Raw genomic sequence first — 24,683 nt, 5'->3', positions numbered from 1 at the left:
CGCACCAGCAAATGTGCAGTCGGTGCATTGCTGTCCACAACTGAAGAACCGGAAGCAAGCACCTTTCACGACCCGAGTTATTCACACCCTCAAATGGAGCCACTATCTGAACACTCGTACCATCTCTTGTCATAGCTGCATAACTATGCACCGACTCTCCCAATCGTGTTTGTGTTTTGCGGGGAAGCCGAATGTCGGGAGATGCGAGAGTCATGCACAGAAGACAAGTGTCATGGGATGTGAGAGAGTTAAGCTTCTCTTCACAAAGCAGAGCAAAAAGTGAAGTTTTGTGAGTGTTGCTCTGCACTTCGTCCTTCTTTTACTCTTTGTTGCCTCGTGAGCCCCTGCATACTCAACTAGGCCAAGCATGTCGCTTCTCCGGTGTCATGTCCTGCTTGGCAACACCGCCCTTTTGCATGGCTCAAATCAGAGTCGGTGCATATTAATTATTCTCACTGGCATAATTTTGGACGGGTGTGGTAGAAAAGTGTGTTCATGTTCCTCCTTATCTGTGGTCCTTGTTTAAAGTTGGGCTGGCAAAAGGCAGTTTCTGCTAAGTTTGATGTGGCTGGTTCATTAATGGTGGCGTGATTTCATTTCTGAAATGTGGTGCTGTTGAGTTTATTAATATGTGAAGGCTATGATTGCTGCCAACTGACCGATTTCATAGGAGCTTCACCACACTGCTTCCACATCAAGGTATGCCAGGGACTGTGCTTAGCAGACTAAATGACATCTATCATGGGAAACACATAGTTTCATATTTGTTATTTATTTAATGTTTCCTTATTATGATAACATGGAATAGCCTTTATAATGAAGGGGCACAGAGGTGAAGATGAGGAAATTAGGAGAGGTACTGTTTGGATGGAATTGAAAAGGTTTGCCTGCACCAATACACTATGTATAACTTCGCCTTGCCCCTCCTGAAAGGGCAGAATATTGAGAAAAGAAAGTACTAATCTGCTGTAAGAACAACAATGCAGCTGGCCTGATTGTTCAACTGAAAGTCAACTTTAGCTTGAGTACAGTGAAAAACCCACGAGATCTACTGACACAATGGCATCACCAGGACTGGTGTACTTTTGAGCTCCAAGCCTGGAGTTGTTAATGCCATTGCCCTTCCAGTGATCTACAGCACAGAGAATAAATTAATGTCCAACTTTTTCAAATGTTTCCCAGACTTCTACATAAGTGGATGACTTGAAGATGTTTCGACTTTTTTTTTTCTTTTTTCTTTGCTTCTTTGCCAATGGCAGAGTGAGCAGCCTCTTCCCAGTGAACCTGCTCAAACGCCACCACCCGTGCGATGTAGTGCAGCAGCTCCACCTGAGCATTAAGCAGCGCTTCCATGAGCTGCTTGAGGAGGTGTTTCAGCGCATTCCTTCGCACCCAGACTACTATTACTTCTGCCCGCCATGCCATGCACGAACCATGGTGAGTTTTTCCTGGAAGGGCATGTTGGTAAGTAGAAGGAACTTGTAGTCACACTGGAAGATCTGTTGGTATTTTCATCGAATGGCATTGACATTCAATGTCACTTGTTTGCTATTGTGCAAGGACATTTGCATTCATTACATGAAAGCACTTGTAGTTGAACAAGTTAGGTTAAAAAAAAAATGGGGCTAGTTAGTAATACAGTTGAACCCCGCAATAACAAAATTGGAAAGTAAAGCAAAAAAATTTGCTTTCATAAAAATGTCATTGTGAAATGAGACAGGACAGACAGATAATGCACTGAAAAATGAGTTCACTGTCAAAGTTCCATTAGCCTACCTTGGTGAGCCTTGCTTGAGACTACTCAGAACTGCATTGCCGACAGCGCTAAGGGCTCCTCATGCACCGGTCAGTCAGTGATGGCGACACTGGCACGGAGGCGTATTCTTGATCGTTTCGTGGAGTGCAATCACTTTGTGAGATTTCACTTGACTCAGCACCAAACGGACCTATGAGCAGCAGCATTCCTGCAGTGATAAGGAAGTCGTTATGGCACCGGAAACACTGTTGCCCGTGAGCTTGGAGAGCTGTTACTTGTAGATGCTGCAGCATCTGGTGCCAAGTCATGCACAATTTCATGAAAGTGATGCACCAAGAATACAGGCTCCTTGCGGCAAACCTGTGCCTGGCGACGCCAAATCCTCAATCAATGCCTGCTGTGTGTCACCGAAACCAGCATGATTGAATCAGGGGCCGTATCCTCAAACAATAACTTTCGTTGACTCAACACAGCCCCAATACTCAATCACGACGAGAGATGTGGCGACCCATGCAGTGGCCACCATCTCAAGTGCAGTGAAAAAGTCCGTGGGTGTGCCCTTGTCAACTTCTTTGTCTTTGCAGCACTTTGTTTTTTTCTGCACACTAGAGGTCAACAACGCACACTGAGAGGTGGAGTGTGTGCACGCACTATGCATGGTATGCAAATTTTTGTCGCATGTCAATACCACTCGTTGGTAATGCAGCTCTACCATTTGAAACGGGCAGTTAACAAACGAGATGGTGGCCCTGACATATTTTTGTCACTCCAGCCGTTTCCTTTGCCTTGCCATTTCAATAAACAAAAAGAAAGGCGGTGGCCACGTAAGCATGCTGTGGCAGTATTTTACGCAATTCAAGTAGGCAGAAAATGTATTTGAGCACTTTTTGGACTCTGTTAGCGTTACATGGATAGATAAAAAAGGAGCTAACAAGTCAGCAAATTTCATTAACGTGGTATTCCAGCTTAGTGTCATTTCGCTGTCAAGAGATATGAAATGCATTGAGTCCTATGGGCATTCACCAGAGACCTGAAAACATTTCTTGTGGCGAGCATTTTATCGTCTAGGCCTTTCATTATCGCAAGGTTTGACTATACTATATGGCAAAGCATGCTGCTTACAGCACTGAAGGACGCCGACACGTGTAGCAAGTGAATGTAAAGATGCAGATGAAAAGAAATGCAATTTGTTTTTCTGTGTGTTGTTTTGATGTGCACTTGTTACATGTATCTTCTTGAGTGAGTTGGGGGTGAGAATGGGGCAAAGTCACTGCACAAGGCACTCTATTGTGTCACCCCCCCACTAGAGGAGAGTAGCAGGAGCGTTGGACTGTTCAAATTTTTTAGTGCACTATCTTCTGGATCGGTCCACATTTCTACACTGCACTATCTCCAGGATTGGCCCACAAAACATGCTAGAAACAGACATACCTGATATGGAAAAGTAGTGGTAACTTGTTAAGGAAGATATGGTAATAAAAAAAAAATTGTAATTGCGGAGCTGTCATAGAAACTCTTATAGCTGTACCTTTGTAGATTTATCATAGTCTCAGGTGGGCAGCAACTTTCCCCTTTCATGAAACTTCCTCCGCTGTGCGAGCTTCTGCAAAACTGATTTGCCAAGCTCTGTTTACATTCGTGTTACCCCGTGTCTTTTTTTGTGTGCTTGCATATGTGTCTAGTGCTTCGGTGCCGGTCTTGCAAGTAATTGCAGCATTTTCCCACCATCTTGCCCGCCACCTAGTGGGGGCTGACCGAAGGGGCTGGCAGTGGTGTTCCCCACAATGCCGACGTGAACGCTGAGGAAGAGGGTGCACTGTGTGACTGGGATGACACTGACACGGACCGGTCTCACAACGTCGAGTTCTCCATGGACGCTGAGCGTAAGTGCTGCATGTCTATAAGCATGCATGCTGTGCCTATGCCTATTTGAACTGATGCACAAGTGTACTTGGGGCGCACAAGGAAGGAAGAGTTTTCTGAAGGTGTGTTGCTGGCAGTTTGCTAAACTGACGTGAAGCAACTAATCTTTCTGCCTCGAAAGAATACACATCAGTATAAGAATAAGCAGCAGAAATACAATGTCATTGGGATAACAGGCTCTTTGGTCGCCATACCTCCCCCCTTTTTTTTGCAGTTTATAAGCAACAATAGCATAATAAGAGTTGATGTACTGCAGAACAGAAGGTAACACGTTCTCCCTCCTTCTTCACTGTTGTCCTCTTCAGCCTCATTTTCACCCAGCACATAAAAATAAATATCCTTGGGCATATTTTTATCTGCATCCTCTGGCTATCACATGCAGGAGACAGTGCCCCATATGAGGCGTTGCTGTGTAACGCAGTGTCATCTACATACAAGCCCAAGGCTTTCCACATGAAAGAATTGGAGTCATAGCCCTTCTTGGCCACACAGACGCCTTTTTGTTTGCAATGTTTTACTCTCCGACTCATGCTGTGCTGTTTCTAGAAACAATTGTTGACTGCTTTCTCCTGGAAATTTCTATGTCATTTAATATGTATGGTTTCCGGGGCTTTTATTACGACAGTGTATCATTGTTAAAGTGCACACAGTCTTGCTGGTGGGCAGCAGTATGCCGGTGTAGTGCTCATGACTGAATTGTTCATTAACAAGTAATTTGTGCTGTTTATATTTTGTTGCCTGCTGCTTCTTTGTTTTACTCGCTGCTTTACTGTGACGGTAGTTTATGAAAAAAAATGTGCTTGGCCTGAAGCGTGTCAGAGCCATGCTGCGGAGGCTACACTGGTGAGCCTTTTCTCAGCAGGGTAGTCGTGGCAGCAGCTCATTGTTGCGCCCTCTTATCCCGCGTGGGCATTGCCGATACTGCAGGCCTTCTTTTGCCCCAGTGCTTTGTGCAAAGCCATTGCCATACTGCGGTATCACTTTCGTCACTTCTGATTTGTTTTCCGTCTTTCAGCTGCTGAAAAAAAAGGGGGGTCTTGAACCTATCCTTGCAGCAGATACGTGTTTCTGCCATGTGTAGCATTCAGACTGCTGCGTTAAATGTGCGCTTTTGCTGCTAGTGTAGTGACACTTTTACACTTAGCAGGTAACGCCTCGCTTAGCAGTTAACGCCTTGTCTCTCTTCTCTAGTGCATAACCCTCTCTCCTTAAGCACAGAGCTACCTTCCCCCAGCTCTTTTCTGATACACACGCATAACAACGGGGGATAGGGGTCTCCATACTCCTCTGCTCCCTGTTCCGGCTGAAGGTGGTCACGTCATGTGCAACCCATTTGCTCTCTGTACTTTATTCAGAGTCACATGACACCCCATCTCAAGATTCTAACACGACAGCGTTAAGGAGCCCGTGTCGCAGAAAATATGGTGTTGGCGTCCGGCGGTGGACATCGTTTCGGCAAAAGGATTTTCAAACCACGCATACCCAGGCTTTCCATGTGACGCAAGGAATTGACTGAACTAATTGAATTTCTCAAGCTAAAAGACTTGGAAAAATCGTAAACTACGACTTATATGTAACTTACAGACATGATAGCTCTCAGATTGTAATTTGAATATACGAAAAAATACAATTCCGTTAGGCGAAAACTCAAACAAACCCTTTTTCCAGCATTTCTACAATGCATGGACCATAGACAGCCTGCGCCATTTGGGCATGCCGGCGCGTAAACACCTGAGTCCACGGAGCGGCGGGCCCATTTTGTTGAAACACTTCCAGATGACACTTGCCTCCACTGCATCGCGTCCCGTGCAAGGGGCCGTGTTTCTACCACAAAGCCTGCCTTCATGCGTAGAGTTTGCCGCGAGCGTTTTTCGGTAAACATTACGGTTACATATGCTGCAGTTGCCGGGAAGTGTGAGAAGCAGTCAGGGATCTTTGAATGCTATCGCATTCTGCTCTTAAAGGCGAAGTTTAAGCATTCTCCAAATTTTTTTCTATGGAAGAGATTGAATTACACACACAGTGGCAGGCTGCACCAAATCACAAGGGGGAGCAGATAGCATGACAGGCATTTAGCTTTGTGTGTGGCTGCACAGGTCAGCATCGTGGCCCTACTGTGACTTATACACTTCTGCCACTGCCTGTTTTGCATGATCCGTGGTGGTAGTTTGAAGGCTATGGCATTCTGCCTCTGAGTACAAGGTTGTGGGTTCGATTCTCAGTCGCTGCCTCCGCTTTCCAGCTGTGGCGGAATGTAAGAACACTTGTGTCTACTTAGATTTAGGAGCTTTATTAAAAACAAAAAACAAGTAGTCAAAATTAAACCACAGCTCTCTACAACAGCATACCCATAAACCCGGTGTTGATTTTTATTTTTTATTTATACAGTACTGCGGACCTTGCACAGGTCCAAGCGAGGTGTGTACAAAGGCATTTGAATAGACACAATAGAAGAAAGTAACATATGCCAATCAGTAGTAAGTATAATTGGGGACGGCATCGAGTTCCACTTGTTAGTAGTTCATGGAAACATGGAATGTCACCTCAATAAACCGAATATAATCAAGTATTGTGCACATTTGCACAAAACAGGACTTATTGCTTGTTTATTCTGTTGCTTTAAACCAGCTATGCTGGCCAAATCATCTACACCTTCAATCACCTTTCCAGACACATGCATCGTAGGTTATGCAGAATATAATTAAAACACAAACATAAGCAAAAGGCAGTGGCATTGTCGTGGGCACCCTTTCTGGCACTTAAAAAATTAATAAAAATAAAAAGCAGGAACTTTATTTACACCATGGCATAAATAATGCACACTTACTAGTAAAAGGCACCTTAGCAAGACAAAAGGCAGTGCAAAAGGGTCTAGGGATGTGTAGACATCATATACTGCTGAAGCCACCACAGTGCAAGAGAGAAAAATTAGCATTAATCTAGAAAACTCTAAGAACCAGAGACAATTATCACTCAACTTTATTGCTACTGTTGATTGTATTCATATCTTCATGCAGATGTATTGTGTGTTATTTTGTCAGTGTGAAACATTTCTGCATGATGCAATCAGGTGATTACCCACAGATTTCTCTATATATGGCTCTATTAATGCGGTGACCAAAGCCTCAGAGCAGCCATTTTATTTATTTTATTTACAAATATACTGCAGGCCCTATTCGGGCCCAAGCAGGAGTGGGTACATACAACAACGTAAATTACAACTGCCAATTAGCAATTAAGAACACAACAAAACATGTACATACATCATTGTAACACTATACGTAATAGAAATAAACGTGAACATACAACAGTGCAATACGTAAACAAAATAACAATGAAAAAGCGTAACGCAAAAGAAACTGCTTTCATTGCGGCAATTTAGAGGTCAAAGAAAAGGTTATTTGAAAGCTTAACGAACGATTCTGTTGTATTAGCATTAAGTACTTCTTCGGGTAATTTATGCCGTAGTGAAATTGCATGGGGAAAAAGAGAGTATTGATGGACGTTAAGGTTACTAAATGGTTGCTTAATTGTTTTGTTGTGGTTTGTATGAGCAGAGCGCATGGGGGGCTCAGGTAAATAACATTCACGCACTATTTTGTAGTGACCATGGTACAGCTGATATAAAAATTTGATGCGAGATACAATTCTGCGATGAGCTAGTTTTTTCAATTTCGCCCTGTCGCGAAGAACGGACACGCTAGAAAAATGCGAGTATGTGGAGTATATAAACCGCAAAGCTAAATTTTGCACTCTTTCTATTTTCTTTATTAAATATTTTTGATGAGGGCTCCAGATCAAATCCGCATATTCTAATTTTGGTCTGACAAGAGCTTTGTATGCTGTTAACTTAACGGTCGATGAAGTACGGCGCAATTTCCGTTTCAAAAATGCCAGCTTTTTTAGCGCGTTGCTGCAAACGTTTTCTATGTGGGGTTCCCAACTTAAATTGCTTGTGAGTGTAACACCTAAATACTTCACTCGCTGGGTTTTATGTATATAAGAATTATTAATAATATAAGCAAAATCGAAGGGTTCTTTCTTGTTGGTAAATGTAATAGCTGCCGTCTTCAAAGTGTTTAGCTTCAGTCCCCATGTTTCACACCATACGCTAATTGAGTGCAACGCGTCATTAAGTCTTACTTGGTCAGAGTGATGATTTACACTAGTATAAATAACACAATCGTCCGCAAACAAGCGGATCTTCACAGGCGATTGAACAGATAAATAGATGTCATTGATATAAACTAAGAACAACAAGGGACCGAGAACTGACCCCTGTGGCACCCCTGAGTGCACTTCCAGTGTACCAGAAATGCAGTCTTTAACAGCAACATATTGTTTTCTTGAGGACAAATAAGATTCTATCCAACGGATGATATTGCATTCAATGCCCATTGAGAGCAGTTTAGTTACTAAATCGGCATGCGGAACTACATCGAACGCTTTGGAAAAGTCCGAAAACACTGCATCGATTTGACCCCTCATATTCAGCGCATTCATAAAATCATCCGTTATCTCAACTAACTGTGTTATTGTGGATAAACCAGCCCTAAATCCATGTTGATTTGCATGAAGTAAATGAATATTCTCTAAATGTGTTATAATTGCTTTAAATAAAATGTGTTCTAGCAGTTTACAAGTTGTGGATGTTAAGGAAACTGGTCTGTAATTATTTAGTTCTAAAGGGGATCGAGATTTGTGAATCGGAACTATCCTTGCAAGGCGCCAGTCATCTGGTATCACACAGGATTCTAACGATGTTTTATATATTACATATAAGTACTCTGCTACCCAGATTGCGTATCTGTTGAGGAAAACATTAGATATTTTGTCAGGACCTGATGACTTTTTTATGTCTAGATTACGCAAAAGACTAAGGATGCCGTTTTTGCTTAAATCTGCTTCAGGCATCGGATTACGAAGCGTGTAAGGTTGCAAGTGCGCGTGCGATGCGTTTATGGTAAACACTGATTGAAAAAAGGCGTTAAATTCATTAGCAATGGTCAAAGGATCGTCAGTGCTTGTGCCAGATGTTCTGATCTCTGTGATGCCGCTTTTATCTTTAGATAAATATTGCCAGAATTTCCTTGGTTGCTCCGACAAGAAAGAAGTTAAAGTGGAAGAAGAGAACTGATCTCTTGCAGCGTGCACTTTATCTTTAAAAGTGCGTACTAGACTTGCAAGTTGTTTCCTGTCACCACGTTTTCGAGAGCGTCTTATTTTGCGTTTCAGATGTATCAGATTACGATCCATCCACGGCTACTCCCTGTTGATGCGCTTTTTCTTTAAAGGCACGTAGGTGCTTTCACAGTGCATGACTATGTCTTTAAACTTTGACCACAGCACATTAACGTCATTTGTCTCATTAAAGGAAGGGAATAAAGATTCCATACAACTAATAATTCCGTCATCATCAGCATGCGTATAGTCTCTTACAAATGTGTCAGAAGGTTTAACATACGATCGCAAGCCCGAAATAGGACACTCAACAACAAGTAACTGATGATCAGATATACCGTCGTTGACACTGACTGAGCAGTCTGGAAGCGTGCTACTTGCAAACGCAAGGTCAAGTACAGCAGAGCTGGAAATTCTTGTAGCATCCAAAACCAACTGGGTTAGCGAAAACGTAAATGCAGTTAGTAGTAATGATTCAGCATTTTTGGAATCTTTGCCGTCATGAGAAAGGCTGCACCAGTTAATTTCTGGAAGGTTAAAATCTCCTGTTATAAGGATGTTGGAACGCGAATTTGTATTTTGCAGCAAATAATCATATAAGGAATCTAAGTATTCCTGAGGAGCATTCGGAGGCCGATAGACCCCTCCTAGTAATATAGTTTTTCCAAAAAACTTTATTTTGCACCATATGCTTTCATGATCATTGATGCCGTTTAAGCGTGTGAATTTAATGTTATTCTTTATTGCAATTGCAACTCCGCCACCCCTTGATCCTCTGTCCTTACGGATAAGTGTGTACGAAGGAGGCATTATTTCTGAATTTTGCACATCGGAATGCAGCCAGGTTTCAGTTACCACTAGGACGTGTGGTTGATAGGTCAGAATTATATCTTCAAGGCTCTGGATCTTATTCAGTACACTGCGTGCGTTCAACGAGACAAGCCGTAGCGTCTTGACGGATTCCCGTCATTTGTTATCTAGCTTACGCGTGTTCGCACGTGTGGGTCGATGAGAGGACGTTTCGGGTTGGGCAGGCACAAATGATTTGGTCAACTCTATTCTGCGATTGTGAGTTGCGTCCCATACGTACGGCCTGTCATCAACTTTGAGCTTATCGAAATGAAGGGAAACCTTAGAACCATTGCTCTTTTCTTCAGCCGCTGAACGCCATAATTTTGCACGAATATCCCGAATGTTTTTTGAAAAATCGTCCGATATAGCTATTTTCGTGTCCTTTAATTTGAAGCAGGATGACATAACCTTAGTTTTGTCTACGTAGTTAAAAAATCTCAAAATGATCGGATGATGTCGCTGTGCATGTTTTAGGCCAATTCGCTGAATACGCTCTATTGAGTTTACTTCAACACCTAGAATCTTTTTAAAAATTTCTTCGTTAACTTTCCGCTCTAGTTCTTCTGAGTCCTCCTCTGGATCTTCCTTTACTCCATATATTACGATATTGTTGCGACGACTTCTGTTTTCGAGATCATCTACCTTTTTGGTTAACTCAAGAACTAGTTTGTTCGTGTTATTGCAAGCTTCGTCCATTTTCTCCAACCTTCGCTCACATTTCTCAATTCGGCACAGTTCTTTCTCAATTTTGGTAATCCTGGTTTGAATATTCTCGACTGTCGATTCTACCTGTTTCAGATTGTTAGTCAGCGAAGCCAGAGTCTTATTAGTCTTTGTTTGCTCTTTCAAAATTTTCTTAAGTAATTGGTCGTTTAACTGTGTCTCAGACTCCGAATCTGAAGTAGGACCAGGATTTAGCTCTATGTCTCCGGATGTTAGTAGCAATAACTTGATCACATGCAAACAGTCACGAGGCTGGTGAGAAATAGCGAGGCTGGTGAGAAAAGCATATAGAGCAGACAGAAATTAAGAATGTTTTGCTTGGAGCTGACATTTCACAGGAATATCTTAGGCAGGTATTTTTTTTAGTTCATCAGTGTTGACACAGCTATGATGGCTGCTCATGCAAGGACTGCTACACAAGCTGAGGTTGGAGAGAAACAATTGAACAAGGGTGGATAGCATTCTTGGTAGCACTAGCAACACGGCAAATACAAGGGTGAAAAAAGCCGTGCGACACAGCACAAGCACTGAGTTGTCGTCTGCTATCATCTTGGCAAGCTCTCTCTCCCTCTTGAGGCTGGCATTGCTTTGTGAATTTGCGCCTTGCTTTTTAAGTCTGCTTCTTATGACATACACGAGATCTTTGGCTGTGAAATTTCACGTGCGGCTCGTGGAAACATGGGAATGTGCTCCCTGATTCAGCCATGGCCGTTAAAGACACTGAGACCGTGCAGAACAACCAAACTTTGATGTCAGCCGCTCCTGTCAAAGGGATCGAGTCTTCACTTGTAAAGAGTCTGCGAGCCCAGAACGGCTTGACAAGAAACCCACTGAGCGCTGCTTGTTTGCTGTTTATCAATCCTAGCATCGTGCTCTTTTACATGACCAAGGGCTGTCTTAGTTTCAGCTGTCTACTTTAAATGTGTTACCATTAGGAGTGTCAGCGGAAAAAAGTGTGTGTGTGAGAAGTGTGGGAAGTTGGTCACATTGTAGAGGTAGAAACAGGATGGGAGAGCTTAGAAGAGCATGTAGGTGTGTATGTGTATGTATATATATGTATCCTGCCTTGTACCATATTAGTGTCCCGTGGGCTTACAATTTAGAATGAGGGGAGTCGCAAAAGATTCGGTCACGTTTTATGAATAGGAGCTTTTCGAGGAATGGCGTTTATTAAAGCGAAAGTTGATTTAATATATATTCAGTGTAACTGACAGTGGTCTGTTCTGTGCCACCGTCATTTGCACTTCACTCCTCGAAGAGGCAGGGCATGTGTCAAGTGAGCTCTTGAACAACACTTCACGATGCGGTGAACGCAGCTTAAATCATGGATCCAGAACCTCAAAGAGGGACGTTGTAACACTAATGCATTTCTCTCACATTTGCTGCTAAATTGCTGCTGCATTTTTTTTTAGGATATAATCACTTTCATGATATTTTGTGGGACGAACAAGTGGATGCATTGATGTTTATGGGCGACAGCTTTCCTGGAACTGTGCTAAGACAGCAAGCTTAGTGCAATCAGGAATGCTGTTGACAGCATCCAGTGCTACACATGTGAAATCTTATTAAAGTTATTGAGTGAGAATACTGCCCCAGAGCATTTAGTGCAAGGAGCACCTAGGACATGCACACTCCAGCTTTCAGGTGCAGCTGTACTCCTGAAGAAGGTATCGCACACACACTGATCACTTCTTGTGCATGAAGCATTAGAGCATGCATACTCACAATGCGCAAGCGCCACACAGAGGTCGTGGAACTGGTACAGTGAAACTGGCCTAGCTATGCCCCCTGAGCACATCAGGGTGCGTGCTTCTTGGTACTGACCATATATTGTGTGCCTCACTAGTAGTGTCTACAGTTTCCACCGAGCGTCATAACACAACTGTTGATGAGGGTGATGACAGTGGGCCTCCTTCCTTCTGAGCAGAACATAACCTGTGGGGATGGCTTATTACTGCAGCTGCCCCCGACACTGGCCAATCATGCGATGAGAAGGGAGCAGCTGCAGCACATTCCAAGATGGGGAACGCTGCTGCAACTGAGGTCACGAGCATCGAGTCCTGCGCCGGGTCGGCACGATCACCCCCTTCGCCAGGCGAGAATGATTCTTGTGATGAGGATGAAGAAGATGAGGAGGAAGTGATGGAAACCATTCGAGAGGCAGAGCCCATAGTTCCACCCCTGTTCGCCCACCTGACATGCTTGGTGACAACCAAATCGGGCTGTGGGTCGTGTTCGCTGACCTCACTGCCGACCTGCCTTGGTGAGTGCCAAATCTTGCTCCCTAAGTTCACAAGAGAGTCTTCAACCTGTTCCTCGACTCTGTTGAGCAGAGGGCAGCACCTCCCTTACACTACTGTAGTTTTGGTTTTGATTTCACTCTCCAGTGATTGCTGAGCTGTGGTTTTGTGATCAAGTATTTTCAGCTTCCAGAGTGCTTAAAATGAGAAGGTGTCCTTAAGGAATGCATCAGAGGAATCACTGAAGAGAGTTATTAAAATACAGTGACATCTTTAGACAAGGACTAGTGTTGCCTCATAGCGATCTCATAATGGTGTGACGAAGCTGCCGTCAGAAGCAACCATTTATTGTACAAGCAGACTAACAGCATTCATGGCCGAGCATTTTGCATCCCTGCAACTATGCAATGCTTTACACTCTAGGACACGTGTAGTGATAAATTTATTTCAGGAAGTATAATAAAATGTTTTAGCAGTAGGTTTACAATGTTTGGCAGCCGATGATTTTGTCACTGAAGAGGAAATTTACACGCCTGTAATCACATTGTGCTCTAGGCCGCCAGTGCCTGTATTTCACATCATTCCTGCGGGAAATGAAGCATCGCTTTATGGAAATTATATACACCTTGGTACCACATATTTTCAATTGTAATTTAACATGAAAGTCTACGGTTCAGTGCTGATGTCTACGTATATGAGTTTCTTGGTGTAAATTAAGCCTGTTCAGGTATTTCAATGTACCAGCCTTCAAAGCCAGCTCCCAGTGTGATGGCCTGATGCTCTTTCCCTTAAGCCACAATTGCATCCATTTTTCAAATGAAGGTTTTATTTATTCAGTATTCATACAAAAATGGTGCTTTCTTTTTCTTATTGGATATGAATTATTGTTTCTAAGGCAGTATCCACAACAGTGACTGAGAGGTTCCTGACCAAGTTGGTTACAAACTGACAATTGCAAGTGATTGCTTTGGCCCAATGTAGTGATGGGGGTATAGTGATGGCAGTGCAAGTGGACAGGAACAGTACAAACTGTGAGAAATTTCAGTGTGGCGACAAGCAGATTGTGATCGCTGGTGTGAACGTCAGTGGCTGTGAGTAACTCTTTTTGGTTGCCAGTCGCAGTCGGACGTGCAACCTCTGGCAGTTGCCAGTGTGAATGCCGCCTAAGGGACTATGATTTGGGATCGGAACTTGAGGTTGATGTCTTCTCTCACTCTTCTATGTCCAGGGGAAGTCATCAGCTGTCTTGATGAGTCCCAGCCCGAGGTGGACCTCGAAAGCATCAAAATCCGACTGGATTTCCTCTGCCTGACATTGCCTCTGGACGTTGAGAAGCTGTCACCTGGTGATGCACGCCTGTCATCATCGTCCATCATGTTTGATTCAGAACGACAGCGCCAAGATGAGGATGCTGAGAGCGTCGCCTCCATTGGGTAAGCTTCAGAATCCAGGCTCTTGGTGGTGTGGCTTGTGCTCGGTTTTTCGTGCATGCCCATTGTGCCAGATAACACGTACAGTTGTGCGAGTGCTACTTGTTACTTTTGCAATTTGGCAAGCTATGGCTCTTATAAAAGTTTGGTAACATGATTGGAGGGATTGATAAGCGATAATATTTGGCAGATGGTGCATGTAATGTACACTGGAAGCTATGGGGCAGCTACCTACTTCTGGCAGCTTCTTGTGTTATGTGCCACGTGGGGAAATGTTAGGTACATAAAAGAAATGGGATTGCTCTTTGCACTGCTCTGTGCACATCAATCTAGGGTGCTTTTCCATGAAGCCGCATTACTAGACAGAATTTATGTATGGCCGTGCTTTCTCACTGTGTGCTTTAAACTTGATTTTCTTGTATGTATATAACTTGTGTAAATGTAATGTATAGCATCTTCCTCACTTTTAATGCGAAGAATGGCATGCACTGCACATTCTCACTGGCATTTATGCTTGCATGCATGGATATCTGTATGCAAATGCAGCACATGTCGTAGGAATTCATGGACAGTGTTGATCCTGGACATATCGAACTCGGATATATCGAATAGTCATCTGTGTGGAACAGGTGGGAAGTCCCCTTGAAAATCCCGTGCAATAGTATAGCTATGCATTACGCATACATCGAACTCCCGTTCACTCCCACATTTGATATATTGAATGCTGAGCTGTGCAACATCCCTGCAAGTGCGTTGCTCCTAACGGAGGCACGATTGCTTCTCGCATTGTAAAAAATATTTTATACCGACAAATTCTAAATGGCACTGTTTTGGCAGATGCTATTAAGCAAGAGATTGAATCCGGTGGGCAATACATGCCTTTGAGGAAAAATGAGCAGGGTGCTCCCAGTTTTGCTCGTTGTGCATATGGATGGCTTGCGCAAACTATGGTCGTTTGTTATTGGCAAGATCAGATCGCCACTCTGCTTCAAGAACGCAAGAGGCCACCTGGTCCTATATATATTTCACAAGAAAGCGGGGATGACATCTAATCTTTAGTTTTGAATGGCTCTGGGTATGGTAAGCCAAACTGGAGATGCTGCTCTGCCAGGTTTGTCTTCTCGTAGGTGAAGGCTTTCCATAAACGATGTTTTAGGATTCTGTGAGCTGCCAAAAGGAATGCAACCCTAACCTCCACTTGGACGAATCTTTACATTGCAGTTTGAATTTAACAAAACCACCGCACACCACATCCCAGACTCTGTGGAAGGATCACACACACACACACATCCCCCCCCCCCCCCCGCTCTAATGCGGCAGTGGAACACAAGACTCATTGTCGTATAATTTGCGGGTCTTCATTGAACTTGCTTCATTCATGCTCGCATCGTTACACGTGAGTGGGATAGGAATGGGATGTTCTGCAAGCTGAAAGCCATACTTTCGAAACTAACAGTGTGTGTGTGTAGTGTAGGCAGTCACTAACACAGGGGCCGAAGGGAAAGGGCCAATAACGAAGGAATGTAACAGCTGCGATGCATTGGAGCACTAAGTAGCTCTCAAGAAGACACATGTGGACTTTTTTCGGGGGTTCGACAAGTGAGGATTACTGGTTCTAACAGGAAGTTGGTTCCAAAACCTGACATCTGCCATGCTCGTTGCTCGCGTATGACAATTGGCCACTTAAATGGCATATTATAACGGACATGGGACTGGGCACGTTCACACATGCAATACGCAATACTGGTGCACTGATGGCAACACGACGCATAGTCATACAGGCTAGTTTGCTTCTGTGGTGCGTCCATTTCTGCCTTATCTTGAATTAAAGCATGCAAAATCACTACGACACGTGTGCTGTGCACCACGATCTCGTGTCCGGGCTGTGCAGGCTTTTAGGATTAGCATTCAACATGGCCTTGGAGAAGGAGATTGGTTTTCGTTGTTGATAGTTAGCGCTTGTCTTCGTCTTCGTTTCTTCATGTGTCTTTGCTTTGTTGCGCTATACAGATACCTTTCAATGGTAAGTTCCTGCTTTTCATGGTCTTGGGAAACTGTGCGAGATGTGCATAGCTCTCAGATAAGCTTCAGATAGGCATATATTATATTTAAAATTATCTATATATCGAACTATCTTGCGATCCCCTTCGCACTCGATATGTCTGGGATCGATTACAAATATGCAGTTAGCTATTTTTAAAGCCAAGCCCACGAAAAGTTGAAGAAAAAAAATTGAATGATATATTTGGGAGGGGAGTTGCAATAAATGTACTGCAGCAAGAGAGTTGAAATTAAGCAGGTGCGTTTCTGAATGTGCAAAGAGTGCAACTTGGTATTTAAAATTTTTAGCAATACCTTGGTTTGGGCGTGTTGATTCATCTTCACATTTTTCATAAAAAAGCACTATACAAAAACAAAAAAGCACACATACGGCAGGACGGGCTCTGAGCTTCCAACTGGCGAGATCATTGTTTGAAATAAATGCCAGTTGGAAGTTCAGCACCCATCCTGTCATATGTGTCTTTTTGTCTTTGTCTTTAACGTGTTTTAATGAAAACTGTTAAATTTTTAATGTTTGTATCTATAGTTTAGATGAAGTTATGAAATTCTACAGTCGCAACATCGCAGGTGTGGATTTTTGTTGGTGATTTCTACAAAATTTCAAAATGTTGGCATTTCCTGAAAGGCTATATATTACAGTGGCTCTGCAATCCAAGACTTTAGTCTAGCATTTAGAAAAAAAAAAGAAAAAGTCTGTAGAATTGAATGTGTAGCAGAGAGATTGCCACTCGCAAATTTGTGACTTGCAAATTTTTTTTTTAAAGAAAAGTGTACAAAGAAACAACACTAATGAGCGCAATATACATTTGAAGCTACAAAACCGGGTAGCTTTCTTTTGAAGCAGCATTGAAGGATCATTTTTGACAGGAAAGCAAGCTTTATGCTCCTTTAAATGACACCAAGACGACCTGGCTCTGATAAGGGGTTTTGGACTGGTAAATGGCACAAAATCGGTCATTTTCGGAAGTTTCAAGAACACAACTGAGAGCCTTGAAGTATAAGTACAGTGTTTCTTTCCTCAACGACGTGTTGTTTCGAGCTAGTTTTTCACCAGCAGGGCTGCACCATGATATGCAGATAAAGAAATAGCAGAAATGAAAAATACGTTTTTTATAATCTTTTTGTTTCCAAGGCCGATGTCCCCCCCTTTAGGCAAGTTCTCCTAGGCTGAACCGTCTGGTCAACTAAGCAGTCTTGGTAGATGAATTTATTCTGGATTTGTTGTGCTTCTTTTAGCCTTAGCTTGAATAATTTCAAAGTCCCTTTGGGTTTGTCCTAAATTGAGCCATGTGCATAAGGGTTCGATAAACCGACTCAGAAACAAGTTTTTAGAATGCAACTCTTACTTGGGCATTCCTGCGGCGAGCATCGACATCGGTGTAACCGAGCAAATCAGCACAGCGACGAATGAAAGTGCGAACGCAGAGTGCAGCGGCAGATGAAAGACGGCAGTAGTGAAAATAGTGTGAAGAGGAAAGCGGAGGAGGAGGATATGGTGAAAGCATGAGAAGGAAAGCGTAGTGCCGTGCAAGACGCAGTCTCTATAGCGACGATGGCTACAAGATGGCGCCAGAGTAGTACGTGTCATCTGGAAGGTCTATCTGCGGTGATGCGCTGTCACTTGTGATCTCCAGATTAGCAAGGCAATCACACCACTCTTCACTCCATTTACAACGTGCTGCACATGACGGATTGTCTGTGCCAGCCAATACATCGCGAAATGAGAGCACGTATAGAGCTGCGCTCAAATTTCACATTAGAGAGTATCGTAATCATCAGTGAACTTTTGTGATTGGGTTGCCATAAGAAATGCCAAACTTACTTCTGTACTTGAACCAGAAAAGGCCAGAGCCCTGCTATCTTACCTTTGCTATCTGTTAAAACCATTAAAGTATGCAGTCAAATGCACTTTAATGGTGAATGAAAAGATGGCAAACATTGACTACAGAATACACACTGCTATTGTTCTTCAGCTATCAGCTGGAGCTTCCGAGGGACCCACTTCACCACTTGCCTGAATTCCAAAACGAAGTCATCAGCAGGTGCATTGAAAAGGTGAGCCACTGTTGGCACTGAGCTTTAAGGTGTCATTTTGACAAAAATGATGGTTGGGCAAAATGCCGATTATGCTGTGCGACGTGCAAGAAACCACACCTCTTCTCATCATGCTTGACTTTACATCATCTATTACCAACACTGGCTCAGATGTGAAGATTCCTCTGCTAGAAACGTCTCGTTCCTGAGACCCCTTGTACATTACATTGTACATTCATTCAGTCCTTCTCAAAATTCACAATGCAGGGATTACGTAGCATATCCTACTCACATATGGTGCTAAATGCACGCAGAACTGTATGAAAGTGGTTCAGTCAAATTCTAGCCACCACCTTTAAACAAGATTGACACCAATTTGACAGCACAGATCGCAGCGTCGTCACAGACAACAAAAACTAAGCATGACATGTGTTTAAAGTACAATGAAATAGCAAGAAAACCAGGATGCACAGTCAACATGGCAACTCGGCATGCTGTGTAGCATCTTCATCTCCGTTTTTATACCAACAAAAAAAGGCGGTATTTACCATGCCAAACATGGGGAAGTGTTTACTTTGTCGACATATGTGAAGGTGCTGCTTCTGGCACCTAACAGTAGGCATCTAAGCAAGAAATTAAGGTCTAAGGAGGTTGTACTGGCTGTTGCTTATACTTGCCGTCGCCATCACTTCATTGCGCAGCTGAAGTGGATGTTGAAGGACGAGATGGCCTCGGCTGCCCTCAACAGCTTCCCGCTGACAGCAGAGGCGTTGCACATGGTTGCAGATCACGTTCGCAGCACTGCGGAGGCACGCACCACCACACGTTTGCACGCCACTACCGGCGCCCCCGGGTGCCAAGTGCAAAAGGTGCCACTGCAATTCGTCTTTGGGCCTGAGCAGAGTTTTGGCAAGTTTCTGCAGGTCAGTGGTGTTACAGGGTTGTCGCATTGTGCTTGTGGAAGATAAATGTGCATTGACCTCTTTTCTTTTCTTTATTATCACTTTTTTATCTTCACCTTAAACAGCATGTCGTATGCATGCCTTAGAATCATGCGAGCAAGCATCTTGGGGTAACACTGAATGATTAGGAACGAGATGGAAGTCGGTTACTGGATGCCCATAACCTGAAACAGCACATGGCAATACCAAATCTGAACTGCACAAGTGCGGGCATGAGCACACGGCAGTAAACAAGATGAAGTGTGAATAGTACCTATGCCACCGTGTTTGTAGCCATTGCGGGACAAAGCGAGAAATCAGTTCTGATGGAAGCTAAGAGGTGGCAGTGCAAAAATTTTGTTGTTGTTGGAACCCTCAGATGGTTACAAGCACCTCTGGAGTGATGATGTTTGGTGGCACTGTGTTCCAAAAAGACACATTTCTTTTTTTAGTTTGCATTTGCCACCCTACATGTACAAATGATATTCTAAGAACACTTTTGGATAGGATCTTAACCCTTTAAACCCAAAATCCTTTTGTAAAAAGGTGTACAGTATTTCTCACTATATTTTATTCCAGCAAATTATTCTACAATGCACCCAGATTTTAAAAATATGTTATACAGTAGAATGTAATTCGAACATTATGGAAAATACGCCAGGAAAAGCATACTAATCAGGAAAATGTACAATTTGAACTCAATTAGAAATTTGGCAGCCTCAGACGTAGTTGACGTCTATGTAATGCGAATCGTTGCAGCATGAGATGTCGATGCGTGTCAAGCCAGTGTGGTCCGAGTAGCTCAAGACTCGAGTTGTCATTTTCGCGGCTTCGGCAAGCATACGTTTGCATTCCTTAAATTAGGTCTGGCGAGCAGCTGCTTCAGGCAGGGCATTTTGGCAGGAAGTTCGGATGTGTACACTCGGCGAGAATTGTTGCCGCTCGAGATGCCTATGCAAGACACTGATGCGCATTGAGCTGGTGGAGCGCCAGCAGCCGGCCGGAGATGCGCTTCGCTGTTTTCCTATTGCGTAGTGTTGTGAAATGGCAAAGGAGAGCTAAAACAAAATCAAGCTGGTGCACAATGGTGGAAGACGATACCATCATAGCAAAATGTGACGCTCACTTCGCACCACCTGCAGCATGGAAAGGCAGCCTGTTCGGATTACTGCCTACTAAAAGCATGAAGTACATTACCAATGGCGCTAGGCGTCACGCGCTGTAAAAACAGATAATTGAAGATGCTTATTGCAACAGGTTTGGCGGCGATAGCTGTGAATGCAGCGTGCGACGACCCAGGCGGAGATTTGCTGGTACCAGAATAAGAAACTGTGCGCGCCGTCGTGTTCACGTGAGACGGGCGAGCGAGTATTGCAGTGAAGCTGCCACAGAGGGCAGTGATATACTGTTCTCGATTGCGCGCGACTCGCGCATTTTCTCTTTCGCTTGAGATCTAGCTGTCGGAAAAGGTATCATGCGATCGCAGTTTGGCGATGCACTGAATGTTGGTGCCGAAAATCGTGTTTTCCGGGGATGTATGAACCGATAAAATATATGCGTAACTCTATTGGGTCATTGTTTATGTTCTCTATTGCAAACGTTGGTGCCGGGAAAACATACTTAACACCCGCCGTGGTTGCTCAGTGGCTATGGTGTTGGGCTGCTGAGCACGAGGTCGCGGGATCGAATCCCGGCCACGGCGGCCGCATTTCGATGGGGGCGAATTGCGAAAACACCCGTGTGCTTAGATTTAGGTGCACGTTAAAGAACCCCAGGTAGTCAAAATTTCCGGAGTCCTCCACTACGGCGTGCCTCATAATCAGAAAGTGGTTTTGGCACGTAAAACCCCAAATATTATTAAAACATACTTAACGGGAGCATATCAACGAGGTTCTACTGCAATGTGGGGAAGCTGCTGCGGCGAGAGGTTGTTCTCCATTGCATGCCACCTCATGCCTTTTCTTTTCCACATAAGATCTAGTGACCGAAAAACTTATCATATGATCACAGTTTTTTCAATGTACTGAACCTTGGTGCCAAAAGATGATGTTTTCTGTGAACATATTAACTGGCAATAAAGGACTAATTGTATTGGGTTGTTCCTTGTATTCTCAGTTGCAAACGTAGGCACCGGAAAATTGTACGAAACAGGATCGTGTCACCGAGGTCCTACTGTATGTAGTACTGTAAACACTTCATGTATGTGGTGTGCACAGTGGCCGGATTCCTCTCACCCTTTCCTTTGCTGCGCCATCTAGTGGTGCTACTGTGAAGACTGTGCATTGACTCCGAGATGCTTGGCACAGTAGTGCATGCAAACTCTGAGAATTGCTCCCTCGCTGTCCACGCGCGTTGGTGTGTAGTGTGCACCGGGCTGCTGGGCTTGAGGAACCCAAGTGACGGGGATTCAATTCCACCGAGCACCAAATAAATCTTAAATGACTCTACTTTTTTTTTTTTGAAGAGTGTGGCATATACCCATTCTGGGCGATTGACAACAATGAGCACATACGTAGTGGCATATACCCAGTGACCCAAGTTGTGCCATGAAAGAGGTTGCATACAAACATACTACAAAGTGAGTGGAGTTCCCAAAAATTGCTAGACGCATTAAAAGGCACTTTCCCTCATCACATATGTAAACTTCAAACATAATTGTCTGCACAGATGATAACGAAGGGAATTGAAATTATTGAAAGATATGTTCAAGTTCTGATACTCAAAGGCATGGTGACAATTGAGTTCACAAGTGCGGCTCCCCTTTGGCGATGCTGGTACAAACATCTTGGACAAGTGCAGCTTGGGAATGTTAGTTAAAGGGTTAATTTGTTCAAGTTCATTGAGCTATAGTTTATGTACCACTCCGCTGTGCTAATGTCTATGACTTATACTTAAGGATAAAAAAATTCAATGATTAGGGTACTCCCTAATGTGAAATTTGAGTGCAGGTGTATACAGGCTTTCATTTCGCAATATATTGGCTGGCATTGACAATCTGTTTCTTGTGGCATGTTGCAAACGGAGTGAAATGTGGCCCGATTGCCTCGCTAATAGGTAGATCATGAGAGGCAGCGCGTGGGCACAATTCACAGCAGCCACCGCACACAGACCTCCACTCATGCAACGCTTTGTTTCCATACAGACGACGCGCAGTACACTGGTGCCATCTCGTAGCCATTGTTACCGCAAAGCCTGTCTTGCACCGCACTACGCTTTTCTTTTCACTCTTTCGCTATACCCTCCTCCTCTGCTTTCCACCCTCATGGTTCTGCTGCACCCTCCTGCTCAGCTTTCCTCCTCACTCTCTTTGCTGTCGCTGTCTTTCATCTTCTGCTGTGCTCCGTGTTCGCTTTCATCCTTTGCTGTGTTTGCTTGCTCGGTTACGAGGGACAATGCTGATGCTCGCGGAAGGAATGGGCACCTGAGAGCACTGCTTTAAAAGAAAGATTCGTGGAATCATTAGCTTGCTTGAGGAATTTTTTCCCTCTGAGACTACAAGATGGATTGATTGCCTTGCCCTGTCAAACTGCGACCATGCCAACTGTCTCTTTGCTGTGCTCCTTGTGCAGGAGTTCAAGCACCTCACCCTGCCAGGCTACCAGCTGGAGCAGGTAGACAAGGACCACTACTGTGTTGTCCTGGATGACAAGGATTCCAAGGTGGTGCGGAGGCCCTTTGGGTCGCTCGTACCTCCTCTTGGGGTGAGTCATGTGCCCTTCTTTAAGATTAAGAACCTTTCTGCAGTCTTAATAATTGAATACGTTGACCCACAGAAAAATATTTTATAGTTGCATTCGAAGGTGTCGGTGCGGGATGATTGTCTGTATAACTTCGGACCATTTGCTGTCCCGTGATAAAGCGACAGCAACCCCTTATTAACACAAACTCTGATGTTTCAAAATAATCTAAAAAAATGTTCCTCCGCGATATTAACACTATGTGTTCTTCACCCCTTATCTCGAAAAGTTCTTGCACTGAATGTTTTTAAATCTCAATTCCAGTACTACGAGGGAAAGCTTTCCATTATTCTACTCATACGCATTTAGGAGATAGCTGAATTAGACCGCTTATAATGTAAATCACTGGAGCTAACTAATATCTGCTCTATAAGTGGCATTGCACTTCAACAAAAATAAAAATTTGCAGGAACCTGCTCCTGTGCAAAGCACGTAGACCAAGCAGTCACGCATGTCCAACAGTATGCTATCTAGCGCACCCCATTGAGAAGCGCTTCTGAAGCTTTCGGCCTAAGCATTGTGTAGTTCACCCAGTCATTGTTGATGACAGCTGCCAAAACAGTGGCTTGATGCTTTTCGCACTGGTATCACTGCTGCCATCGTGGACAGGCACAGTGGAGGCTGTGGAGGCAGGTGAGGTAAGCAGTGGAAGTGTCACCATGTTATCAAACATTGTGGCACTCATGTTAGCACAGTGAAAGGCATATAAAACAGTTTGTTGAGCAGTTATAGTGTTCAAGTGAGCATTGAAAGTCAATGTCATGTAGGAGTGTTGACTGGGCAAGCTGATAAGGTGTCTAATATATAAGAGCATGAATGGGATAAGGACGGAAGGTGACACATGATAACACCTGGTCATGTGTTAGCATCCTTTCCTTCTGTCGTAGCAACAACTTGATTTGGTCGAATCGGTTCATTAAGTTGAAGCAGCGCAAAGGGATGAGGACATCGAGAAAAACAACCACGACATTACGAGTGCTGGCTGCCAACTGAAGTTTTATTCGAGAAACACCAGCCATTTATAAACTGTTGAGAGCACAACAAGAACCATCAGGATTGACAGGTGAAGCAGAAGATAAGTGTGTTAGCACAGCATCACTTAGCCTATCAAAGTTAGAGATGATTTTTCTGGATAAACACCTTGGCACTTGGTTGTGCCCCTGTGCGGATGCTTGTCAATACTGATGGTTCTTGTTATGCTCTCGACAGTTTATAAATGGCTGGTGCTTCTCGACTAAAACTTCAGTTGGCAGTTAGTACTCGTCCTGTTGTGGTTGTTTTCTTGTTCACGTCCTCGTCCCTTTGCGCTGCTTCAAGTTATATTCGTTATGTCCTTGTGCCATTTGCGCTCTTATTGTAATGTAGTGCGCCTGAAGGGATGCAACAATGCAGCTTTCTCGAGCGTCCAGCCTTATTGAAGCCATGTGTAAAACTACTTAACAAGCAAAATGGGGGATATGCTTACCTGATGTTCTGCCCGAAGCACTCCTGCGAGGTGATTGAGTTTAGCAGAAAGACCAACTTGTCTTCGAGACAATCCGGATGAATGCGTGCAAAGGGGAGTCTGCAAAGAAATAAAAGTGCAGCAAACAGGAAGGATAGTTTTTTATGCAAGCCCACGCCTGTACTTATTTTGCGAATTATAAATTGGCATTGTTGGATCAGTTGGCATTAGAAGTTTAACACAATTAAAAACTTTTTTTTATTGGTCAAAGGTCCCTTCTTGCATCATATTCAAGTTTGCATTATAGTCATGTAACTATGATTAAATCAAACATCGACATAATGAACGCACTGTAAAAATG

General features: G+C 43.7%; 1 protein-coding gene across 3 annotated transcripts in view; it reads left to right on the top strand.

The window, feature by feature from the left end:
* Window positions 1–24,683, top strand: part of LOC142560656 (KICSTOR complex protein SZT2-like) — a 276,101-nt gene that overhangs the window by 125,936 nt on the left and 125,482 nt on the right. For all 3 annotated transcript variants that reach the window (XM_075672892.1, XM_075672893.1, XM_075672891.1), the window contains exons 28-34: window positions 1,260–1,437; window positions 3,501–3,639; window positions 12,396–12,698; window positions 13,904–14,108; window positions 18,140–18,221; window positions 18,902–19,123; window positions 22,711–22,842. In XM_075672892.1, the coding sequence (XP_075529007.1) occupies window positions 1,260–1,437; window positions 3,501–3,639; window positions 12,396–12,698; window positions 13,904–14,108; window positions 18,140–18,221; window positions 18,902–19,123; window positions 22,711–22,842 (1,261 nt within the window). The remainder of the gene's footprint in view (window positions 1–1,259; window positions 1,438–3,500; window positions 3,640–12,395; window positions 12,699–13,903; window positions 14,109–18,139; window positions 18,222–18,901; window positions 19,124–22,710; window positions 22,843–24,683) is intronic.

This window comes from Dermacentor variabilis, chromosome 10, assembly GCF_050947875.1.
Source record: "Dermacentor variabilis isolate Ectoservices chromosome 10, ASM5094787v1, whole genome shotgun sequence".
NCBI classification, from domain to species: domain Eukaryota; kingdom Metazoa; phylum Arthropoda; class Arachnida; order Ixodida; family Ixodidae; genus Dermacentor; species Dermacentor variabilis.
Note: the sequence above shows the minus strand (reverse complement) of the source record. Positions and strands in the feature narration are given on the sequence as shown.